This window comes from Vipera berus, assembly GCF_964194415.1.
Source record: "Vipera berus genome assembly, chromosome: Z".
Taxonomy (NCBI): domain Eukaryota; kingdom Metazoa; phylum Chordata; class Lepidosauria; order Squamata; family Viperidae; genus Vipera; species Vipera berus.
In genome coordinates, this window is record NC_138205.1 from 104,813,653 (window position 1) to 104,825,491 (window position 11,839).

General features: G+C 40.5%; 1 protein-coding gene across 2 annotated transcripts in view; it reads right to left on the bottom strand.

The window, feature by feature from the left end:
- The window catches only part of SPAG6 (sperm associated antigen 6), a 53,768-nt gene extending 42,227 nt beyond the window's left edge, over positions 1-11,541 (bottom strand). For both annotated transcript variants that reach the window (XM_081346353.1, XM_081346352.1), the window contains exons 1-2: positions 10,961-11,541; positions 8,357-8,452 (exon numbers count right to left, since the gene is read on the bottom strand). In XM_081346353.1, the coding sequence (XP_081202479.1) occupies positions 8,357-8,452; positions 10,961-10,985 (121 nt within the window). In that variant the 5' untranslated portion in view covers positions 10,986-11,541. The remainder of the gene's footprint in view (positions 1-8,356; positions 8,453-10,960) is intronic.
- Positions 11,542-11,839: the final 298 nt, after the last annotated feature.

An 11,839-nucleotide genomic window follows, 5' to 3' on the forward strand; every position in this document is an offset into this window, starting at 1 on the left:
GGGTTCGGATCGGCTAGACCTCCAATAGCTCTCTAGGCCCCGTTTCCGACGCTTCATCTTCCGGAGCTCCGCGGAGAACCATGGAGCTCGCTGGGATCTGCGCCGGGTCAGGGGCCGCAAGGGTACAACCCGGTCAAGTGCCTCAGTGGCTGCCCTTTCCCAGGCTTCCACTAAGGCATCCGCCGAGCTGTGAGCAATGGAGGCAGGTGGGGACCCCAGCGCCGCTTGGAATCTATCAGGATCCATTAAGCGTCTGGGGCGGTACCATCTAATTGGCTCCGTACCCCCACGGCGGGGGGTGGCAAAACGGAAGACCAGCCGCAGGAGATGATGATCGGTCCATGACAGGGGCATAATAAATGGAGAGCCCCCACCAAGATCATCCAACCACCGTCTAGATAAAAAATCAGGTCAAGGGTGTGGCCTCCCTCATGAGTTGGTTCAGAAATTACTTGCGTCAGGTCCATGGCCGTCATGGAAGCCATGAACTCCCGAGCTAGCTCAGATGAACCTCCCAGGGATGGTAGATTGAAGTCTCCCAAAACTATAAGTTTGGGAAACTCAACCACCAACCCCGAGAGGATATCGAGCAGCTCGGGCAGGGCTGCCGCTGTGCGACTAGGCGAAATGTACACCAGCAGCAAGCCCAACTGCGCCCCAGAACCAAATCTCACAAAGAGAGACTCACACCTGACTATCTGAGAAACGGTGGTCTCCCGCGGACATAAGGTCTCCCTAATAGTGACCGCCACTCCCCCACCCCTACCATGAGCTCGTGGCCGGTGTAGCACCCGGAAGCCTGGTGGGCAGAGGTCAACCAAAGGGACCCCACCCTCTGGGCCCAACCAAGTCTCCGTGATGCAAGCCAGGTCCGCATGCTCACCCTCAACTAAATCCCTGACGAGGGGAGCTTTGTTAACCACGGACCTGGCATTCAGGTACACCAGCCGGAGCTCAGGAGGCTGCACATCCTCGCTCCCGGGATCTAGGGGAAGAAGCAGAGCTGCTACCTGTAGTGCTTTACCAATCCTTTTTAACTGCAATTATAGAAACTCTGAAGTTAGTGATTTTGATCCTTACATTTTTCTCTGAATCTTACAGAACAAAAAAAGGATGAAAAATTGCTTCTTCTTTCATATCTTGAACTTCTCCCATTCCAATGATGCCCTTGATCGTCTAATTTTATTTTCTACCAAATAAGTAACTCTACTTTGCTGTTATGGCGGATAATATAATGCTGCATTTGAGAACAATGTTATAGCAAGGATAAAACTTATCAAATTACTGTACCATTTGATACCTCAAAAACTAGATTTAGGGTCATCAAGGAGGAAAAAAAACTTAAATCTTGATGATAGATTACACTCAGTGTAATTTACATAACCATAATATAAGACTAGGGACGCGGTGGCTCAGTGGGTTAGGACGCTGAGCTTGTCAATCAGAAGGTCGGCAGTTTGGCGGGTCGAATCCCGAGTGCCGCATAACAGAGTGAGCGCCTGTTACTCGTCCCAGCTTCTGCCCACCTAGCAGTTCGAAAGCACGTAAAAATGCAAGTAGAAAAATAGGGACCACTACGGTGGGAAGGTAACAGCGTTCCATGCGCCTTTGGCGTCTAGTCATGCCGGCCACATGACCACGGAGACGTCCTCGGACAAACGCTGGCTCTTCGGCTTTGAAACGGAGATGAGCACCGGCCCCTAGAGTCGGAAACGACTAGCACGCATGTGCGGGGGAACCTTTACCTTTACCTTTAATATAAGACTATGCTACAACTGCCTGGGCTCACACTCAGAATAAGCCATGAGAGTCACACAACAATCTGTTAAAATAAATACAATGACTAATAGCTTAGCTTAATGTGAAAAACCAATATTTGTCTTTTTCCTTTTTTTTGTCAGAGCTCTGCTCCAGGTTTGAGAAAGAACTAATCTTGGGCTTACAAGTCACAATTAGTTTGAGTTGAAATGATGTAGCATAAAAGAGGGAGCAAAAGTACTATCTAGAGTGAGAGGGCATTAAGAAGAGAGTAAGCCTCTCCATCCCAACTACCCCCATCAGACTCAATCTTCAGTAATCTTATGCTGTCACAGTTCTAATGTACAATCCCTCTGATACTGTGGTTTCTACAGTTGGAGAATTCTGAAATCTCTCAGCAACTGAAAGGCTATACAAAGCCTATGTTAATTGTATTAGGTTCTAAGACAAACTATTGTTTTAATTAACAATTAATTAACAAATGCAAGCAAGAATATACCACCTGAATTATATTAGCAAAACAAAGGTGAGCAGTTCACAAGGAATTCTTAACCTGTTCCCAAAAGTATTTTATACAAAGTCTGGCCATCAGCTGTCCATAATCATACATACTGAGAGCAAACCACCGGGGTTGAACTATCACAAAAAATACAGACATTCTTATAAGTCAAAGGTTAAAAAACAGTAAATGCAACAACAGACTTAATACACAAATCATAGCCAAGCAGAAATAAAAAATGTGATGGCTAAATTCCCTGCTAAAATCTCAAAAATGCTTTCATCTATTGTATGAAAGAGCTTCTCCTGCCTGCCCACATCTTTCCATCACCCATATATAGAGCTTAGGCATGAATTCAGAGCCCAGCAGCTACATCCTTAAGATGGAAGGAAAATATATTAACATGGGATGGGGGATGTTGTTTTTCATTGTTTGTACATTGGGTTTTTTTATTTTTGTAAGCTGCCCAGAGTCACTGACAGTGACAGAGATAGACCATGTAAATTTTCTTAAATAAATATGGCTGTGAGGAAGAATTTTCTGCCTCACAGAAATGAGATGGCAGGTAAGCATACTTACTGAAAAAAGGAAACCCGCAAGCCTAAATTCACCTCAACAAGGAGACTGGCAGTGCTGTTCCCACATAAAAGGTAACCTGTGGTAATGTCAAGGTGGGAATTGGTGGCATAATTTATCCTCTCTCCTGGATTGGAAAATCAAACACTAGTCTCTGTGCCATGAGCATGGGAGTAGGGCTGGGGAGTTCCATGCATTTTCTGCCTCTGCATCCACAAGCCCACTTATGCTCCAGGTAGTCAGCTGGAACATTTTCTGAGATCTATGACAGTTCAGAGGCAACGTTTATTTACTTGCCACAAAGATATCAATCAATCAGTCTCCTGAAAGACTGATAGGTTAATATTCCTTTCACCTAAATAGCCTGTATTTGAAAAAGCTGCTACACTGAAAGCCCACACAAAGTTGCCTTCAGTTCTTTCTTGACTTTGCTTTGGTGCTGAGTTGTTTTAACAGCTTTATGGCTGACTTGGCCTGGCTCATCCCTATACAGATAGTTTTTGTTTAGAACTCCCTCATTTAATGACCATTTGCAGTTATATTGGTGCTGAAAAACTTTACAACCAATCTGTACATTCAGGACCTTCACAGGCCTGTAAAACAAAGGAAAGCTGAAATAAGATCATAATCATAGTCACAATTTCACTTAGTGACTTCTCCCCTTGATGGCAAAGTTGCTAGTCCCAATTGTGATCACTAAACAAGAACTGTGTATACTTTAGCCATCCACCCTGCTCTCTCTGAATTCCTGCACATGAGCCTGATGGTTTCTTAGAGGAGACCCCCCCACCATAAGCTGATGCCAATCTACCCAGGCCTTTTGTACCATCTAGTCTGACCTTAATGGCACTGCAACAGAGTGCCACTCATGATAATTTTTTATTTCCATTGCCCCAAATTTACTTTCTGTTCTCTTCTAGTCAGAAAGTGCTTTGCTCTGAGCCAATCTAGAACCCTTTATAAGGTTATTTTGTGTGATGCTAGGGCCTAGGCATTGTCAGGCAGAAAGATTCAGGACCAAACATTAAGTTCCAATTATGAAGATTTATTGCAAAAGCCTAAACTAGAAATCTAGTTAACTATAAGTCAGCACTAGATTGGCACTAAATAAGAGTCAATGGAATTCAAAGGAGGCTGGCTTTGGAGCATTTGCACACACATAACTATTCTGGTCAGAAGCCTCTTTAGACTCCTATTCCAGAATCTGCATCTTCTTCGCCTACAGGTACTAAAGCATCCAAAACTGCAATTCTTCAATCTTGAATCAAGGGCTGAAAGTCATTATTGAAATGGTTTTTAAACTCCCCAGCCAAAAGGATGAAAAGTTTAAAAAGGAAGAAGATAACTGCCACAATGGAAGTTATCAATTATACATAATGAAGGAGGCCATCATTTAAATGATATAGAGCTTTATTTTTAGTACCAGAGTGTGGAAGATTTCGATTCCATAAAATTAATAGCCAGTGTCCAAACCCCCAAAAGTGAGAAATACAGGTAGTCTTCGACTTTCAATGACAACTAAGCCCCAAATTTCCATTACTAAGCAAGAGTTATTAAGAGAGTTGTGATCAATTTTGCAACCTTTTTTTACCACAGTTGTTAAGCAAATCATTGTACAAATGGCCATAGAGACATAGGGCCTAGTAGCCAGATGAAAAGCAGAAGTCTGCAACTGATGTGCTTTACCAAGTCTACCCAGCAGATCAGTGACTTTCAAGGCTCGTCCTCCTAGAATATATGGGAAATTATACGCTGAAATACCACAGAAAACGCTACTTTCATGCTGTAATAATTTAGACTGATTTCAGACAGCCTCAATTGCAAACTGGCACCAAGAGGCGGCTAGATTGTAAGTTTATGTTCTCCATAGCCAATGGGGCATCTTCTTTCAAAGCAGATCACATGGATGAACCAGAGAAAGAATACATGTGAGGGCATTTTGATGAGTTTTCAAACTAAATTATTTCTCTGCTTTTGGATGTGGCCTTTCTCCCATAACAAGACCTTTTGCTTTGCAGTTTGCATGTCCATCTTTATCAGCTGTATTGCATTAAGGAGTTTAGCAAGCCTGATTTCCTTTACTCCAGCAGTTTACTTTACTCCACAGACTGCTTAATTTTTTCCAGTCCTCCAAATAAAAGAAACTGAAATACATTTTACTTCATTTTCCCAAATAGCTAGCTTTAATAAGTTACTACATGAGAGAAATGAAGGCATCGTAATATCTTAAAGACTAACCAATTTATTATAGCTTCAGATTCCTTACACTACATTAAATACATGAAGCATTAACACGAAACAGTCCGGTTAGACTACTGCAACGCTCTCTACATGGGGCTGCCCTTGAGGACCACTCAGAGGCTTCAGCTGGTGCAAAATGCAGCTGCGCGAGTAGTAATGGGAGTTTCCCGATACTCTCATGTAACACCTCTTCTCTGCAAGCTGCATTGGCTTCCAATTCTCCGGGTGAGATTCAAGGTGCTGGTGATGACCTATAAAGCCCTAAATGGCATGGGCCCAGATTATCTCAGGGAGCACCTGCTGCCAGCATCAGCCTCCCAGCGTCCTGTGCGCTCCCACAGGGAGGGCCTCCTTAGGGTTCCGCCGATTAGGGAATGCCGACGGATGGTTCCAAGGGGGAGGGCATTCTCTGTGGGCGCGCCTGCCCTATGGAATGAACTGCCGGTAGAACTTCGGACTGCCCCAGACCTTTGCTCGTTTCGCCTTAAAACTTGGTTGTTTGATCCTGCTGGCCTGGACTGAGGGGGTTTTAATTTAATTTTAATTTTAATTTTAATTAATTTTAATTTTAATTTGTTTAATTGTGGGCTAGTGTTATTTAATTCTATTTTAAAGTGTACTTATTTGTATTCTTTTAACTCGCCCTGTAAACCGCCCTGAGTCCTTCGGGAATAGGGCGGTATATAAAATCAAATAAATAAATAAATAAATAAATAAATTTCATATTATAATATTTTGTTTGAGTTCTAAAACATGTCCTGGAAAATATGTAGTTTAGATGAACAGTAGGAATTATGTTGCCATGCAAGCACACTTATGATGCATAGAGCCATAAAACCATCAAACTTTTTATGCAACTTTTTCTGCTTAAAAGTCTGGCTCCTGATTTTTAAAATGTATCTAGATTATACGAAGTATAGACATAGGCATCTGCAGCTCACCACAATGATGCAGAATGCATTGTGACATTGCATTTAAATCTGAAAGGAGTAGAGCTTGCATCTCAGTACCTTTCATCATTTTTCCTCTCATGAAGATCTTTGAATATAAATGCTTGTAGCTAGCATTTCATGATTAAATTATTGAGATCAAAAATGATAACTTTTGCAATTTATTGAAGCTTGTTACTGAAGATTGTTTCATGACAAAAAAAAATCCTACCTACAGCATTGAAAGGATTTATTGAATTCTTCACATACTTTCAATATACAGGACCTACGTGACTTCATCCGAAACAATGAAAAATGTGTATATACAATGGATCATTGGAATTCTTTATTCCGGTTCAGTATAAATTTCTAAAAAAAATTGTATAAAATTCCTGATCAGTTACTATGGTTTGTGGAGCGATGGGAACTATCTAGATAACAGATTTGTGGTGATTCAACTAAATATGATAAGTCAATGAAAACTGACACTTTTTAATAGAAGCAGTAAAAGGATTAATATTCCTACATAAATGTCTATACCAATACACTGTATCACAAGAACACAAGAATATACAGTACTAAATTTTATAAATAAAGTTTATAGTGCTCTGGGTTGTATCCAGAATGATTGAAATCCTTCACCATTTACCTGAGAGTTTAGCACATTGAAATCAGAAGGCTTCGCATGTGTATAGACATGAAGAGTATTAGAACTAGATCAAACAGAAATCAACATGAAAGTTTACTTATAAAGATCCAATTGCTTTTAATGCAAGTCATATGCAATTTAGTCTGGATCTAATCTTGCAATTTTAAGGCAAATTCTGTTAATATGAACAAGTATTTCCCCCACCCCAGAGTACTTTCTGATAAAAAAGAAATGTTGCTGCTTTAGTTATTTTACATCCTTCTTATATTGTTTATAAAATTAAGTTGTCCATGCCTCGTTTCTGTAACTGTAATATTTTAGCTGTTACATCTTGCTGCTAGGCCTATATTTCTGGCTAAAAATTAAATGCATAGGAGCTGCTTCAGGATAAGCCTGAAATGAAATTCCACATTAAAGAACCTTTGCAATTAGAGTGATTTCTTTCTAGAAATAAATAAAATAGTGATAGTGTACAACACTACCAAAATACTGAAGAACAAATCATTAGGCCAATTTTGTATGAAATCTTATTAAAATTAACTCTTTTTTTAAATAAACCTGCTATACTATTCTCCTTCTCCCTAGCATTTACATATTCAGACTCTTTTTAAGTTTATTCTCTTAAGGAATAATAAGAAGAAACTATTGAAAAAATTATTCTTCAATAGGTCTTTAACAGAGTTGATATGTGGTACAAGACTTCAGTTTCTAGGTCTGATCACTAAGTCTGATCTACTAGAAGGGATACAAAAACAATAAGAAAAGAAAATCAAAGTCTAAGTTTGTTTTCTCAATATCATAACGTATCTATTTGTTAATTATTGTTCCTGAATTCAATGAGAATTATTTTTTCATGTGTCAATACTTACAGGATTACCACCTAATCCTGAATATGCTCACTAGTACTTACCGTTTAATACCTTCATGACTGAAATTGAGAATAGCAATATTAAAATAAATCATCCATATTTTCATAAATTTTAAAAACAAAGTATAGGACTTACATCTAACATGTATATAATTAAAAATAGTAACTTAATCATCTTTTCTTTTAATCTTCACAACTTTGAAGATTAAATTTTTAATAATTATATTGTGCTCTTGATAGAATCCCTAAACAAATATGGTGTTAGGTGTTTCAAGTTGATGCATCATTTCTGGGGCTAATAATTTTGCTACAGTTTGAATTTTTTTTTGCATTTAAATATTTCATTGATAAAATACACCAACTAGAAATTATGTAAAGTACAACCAAAAATATAACATTGGTAATCTAATAAAAAATATACAAAATAGCAATTTAGTAATTGTCATTTAAAGAAACTAGAGATATACCCAAAATACTAATATAAAATTAGCTTAACCTTTAACATATTAAATCTAACCAGATTATATTTCTGTGCTTTCCAATGTTGGTTTTTTCTGTCAAAAAATCTGAGCACTGGACAGTGAATTACTGCTCCCTTCTGTCTTTCATTGTCTAAACTGAGCCATACTATATTTAACAATTTACAGTATTTGAGTAGTTTTAGAAAGCAAATAAACAAGAGAACATTAATATATAAATATATTTTTTTATTTTTAGCCTTTTGCTATCATAGATAGATATAGATATAGATATATACAGGATTCAAAAGTACTAAGAAGCTTGTAATGAAATTAAAGAAAAAACCCATTTTGATAGTCTTGTTTCTGTTTGTTTACCTGCATTCTGGAGAGTCTCTATATTTTGGGGCCTAGTAGCAAGTTCTGCAACTGTCTGGACAAATTGTGTTCGAGCTCTTTGATATTGTTCAAAGACTGCAAAGAAGAAAGTAAATAAGAGTAAATGCATTTCAGTAACACTGTTCCATACAAACAACTTTGGAACAAAAAAGTCATGTTATGGGTCTCCCTTTATTATGATATATGCATGAAAAAGAATAACAAATTCCAGAATAACAAATTCCAGAAGGTCAAATTCTGCCTTAAAAGGGGAGTAACACATTAAGACTGAAAAATAAATGATAGCATGGGGATGGGCAAGAAGAAACAAGATGTAGTATTTGCTTTATATAATTAAGTATTTGTTCTTTAAAATAATAAGCTCCAGTAATGGAAGTGAAGGAGCGCAGTAAAAATGGGACTGAGATTAAATATAATGAAGATCAAATTAGTGACATCAAGAACAACAGCCACTTAGAACTGACAATGAATTACAGAATAGCTTCTACCTTTTAGGATCTGTCAACAGTAAAGAAATCACCAAACAAGAAACAACACTGCAGACTTGTTAAAATTGCTTTGGAGCTCTTGGGAAAGATATTCAGATGCCAGAATATATCAAAACCTACAAAGAATAAAACTATGCAGGCAATAGTTTTCCCTGAAATTCTGAACCAGAATTTTCATTAAGTTTTCATTAAGATCCATATGACCATGTTCCAATCATATCCTGGACCCATTATGCAGTACTTACTTCTGCTGAGAAGCCCATAATTCTAAGAAAGATGGAAGAGAATAACCAGCAGCCAAGTGGATAGACTCAATTACAAGTGTGTGCACTGTTGGAATATCTATACTACCAAGTTTGAATACAGAATGCAGAATAATAGAGTTGGAAGGGACCTTGGAGATCTTCTAGCCCAACCCCCCCCCCACTCAAGCAGGAGACCCTACACCATTTTGGTCTAGTCCACAGGTCGGCAACCTGCGGCTCTTTCAGCCTTCTCCTGCGGCTCCCAGCCATTTGCAGAGAGACAGAGAGAGAGACAGAGAGAGGCACTTGCTCTCTCTCTCTCTCTCTCTCTCTCTCTCTCTCTCTCTCTCTCTCTCTCTCTCTCTCTCTGTCTGTGTGTGTGTGTATGTGTGTGTGTGTGTAACTCATGCTGTTCTCCAAGAAGCTGACAAGCTTATTGGGCAGGGCTCTTGCCTTTTGCTGTGTCTCCACAAGAAGCAGGAAGCAACAGAAAGCAAGGCAGGAGAGCCAGCCCAATAAGAATATGTGACAGCTAGTCCAGAACAGTGTGAAGCCAGCTTGCCAGGTGAGCAGAAGATCGGAGAGAGGGAGGGGGGAGGGAGGGAGGGAGGGAGAGAAAGAGAGGGAGAGAAAGAGAGGGAGAGAGAGAGAGAACTCATGCACAGCCGCCTCTATTTCTTTTTAATTAAACTCTTCAATCAAGTTCTCCCCATCATGTGTGCACTTTCGCGGCTCCCAGTTTTTTTCTCTCTGGGAAAGGGGTCCAAGTGGCTCTTTGAATGTTTAAGTTTGCCGACCCCTGGTCTAGTCTCTTCTTAAAAGCCTCCAGTGATGAAGAGCCTACAACTTCTAAAGGCAACCTGTTCCACTGGTTAATTGTTCTCATTGATAGGAAGTTTCTCCTTTGTTCTAGGCTGCTTCTCTCCTTGCTTAGTTTCCATCCATTTTTTCTTGTCTTGCCTTCTGTTGCTTTGGAAAATAGGTTGAACCCCTCTTTTTTGTGACAGTTCCTCAAATATTGGAACACTGCTAATCAGCAGACACAGATAACCCTGGAGAAGGCCTAACTATATAGTGGCTAGGAGTCAATGATAGCATATAACATGTTGGGCTGCTGGTTTGATCTCTGAGCTTGGTGATTTGGCTGCAAAGGTTTCATCTCCATCCAGGGTGGGGGTGGGGACTTTGAATTGTGCTCCTCTGTCAGAGCACTAGCCTTTAAATACCTTTTTATGTGATGTAACAGCTAACATTTTTTGTGTGATGTAACAATTCAAAGTGCACTGAAGATACACCCCCTCCCCCCAAAGAGATGAAATGTTTGCAGCCAAATCCCAAGCAGGGAGATCAAGCCAACAGCCCAACTGTCAAACACATCTCAATGTAAACATGTGTTCATACATATATAAATGAATATTATATCGTATACTGTGTCATTTATCATATTCTACTTAGAACCTTTGGGTGAGAACCATAAAATCTAGAAAAAGGGGCCTTCATAATTTGAGAGCAAATTATAATTTTTAATGTGCTAGGAGTGGAAGGCTGGACCCAAAGAATCAATCCATCAAAAGTGGAAGATGATTGGAAGGTTATAATATTGAGTGTAGTTTAATAAAATCAGATTTAGTTTTTTGTCTTCCTGATCTCTTTGAGGACAACCATCCAGGACACAATCTGGCATGGAAACAAATGATGCACCTCTGAAGTATCTTTCATGCGCGTGCACAAACACACACAGAGAGAGACACAAACACACACACACCACAAACTTTCAGGGTACTATCACTCGCTTTAAAAAAAAACTGAAATAAGGGAGTCCAGCCCACAAACGCTCCGTATTTAAATACCTTGCAGGACCTGCCTCTGACTCATCCTTCTTGCTGAGAGTTCCCTCAAGTACGGTTTAGGGTGCCGACTTTCGCTGTGGTTTCAAGATCTTTCGCCGCGCTTTTTCACTACGCCTCTTCCCTCCTGAGATGTGGGCAGCGCCCCCAGGCCAAAATTCAAGAAGGCTCCTGCAGTTAGCAGCACTCTCCTTGTCCTCGGGAGCCTTTTCAGTTTGGGTTGCGGTGTGTATCCTTCTCCTTGGTAACCAAACGGAAGCAGGCGCCATCAAAGGGGCGGGAGAGAGGCTGCGGCCTGCGCCTTATTGTGACATAGCGCCATAGCGCACGGGTTCTGTCCGTCGGCTGCGCCTGGGGACCGGCCCCGTCTGAGAGATGCGCGCGGGGTGACGGAAACTTGATAACGGCAGCGGCCGCCCCGAATCCTCCGGGCTGGTTGGAGGCGCCGCGCGCACACCTTGCTTGCCGCGCTCCCTTCTTAAGACGAAGCTCAAGTAATTCTGCTTCTTCAACGTTAAACCAGCTTCTTTCGGGGTAAGTCCCGGAGAAGGCAAGCTTTATGCTGCTGAAGTAACCAGCCCGAAAGTCTCCATTCCACTCAAAAGTGCGTCAAGCAATCCTCTGGTTGTAGACTCGACAATGAAGTCCCTCTGAGTTCCAAGTGACTCCACTTCTTGCAAAGCAGACGTTTTAAAGGAGCAATATCTTGCTGAGTCTTAGGGCAAATAATTCTTCCCCGCGAGAGTTTGATGAAAAATAGCGGTTTGCATCATCTGGCCGATGTTCTCTGTCTTCGCTTACATTAAGTGTTCCCTAAAACGACTACGGTTCCCGAGTCCAAGAGCAACTGTGCTTGACCTGCGTTACTTCTAATAGAACGGG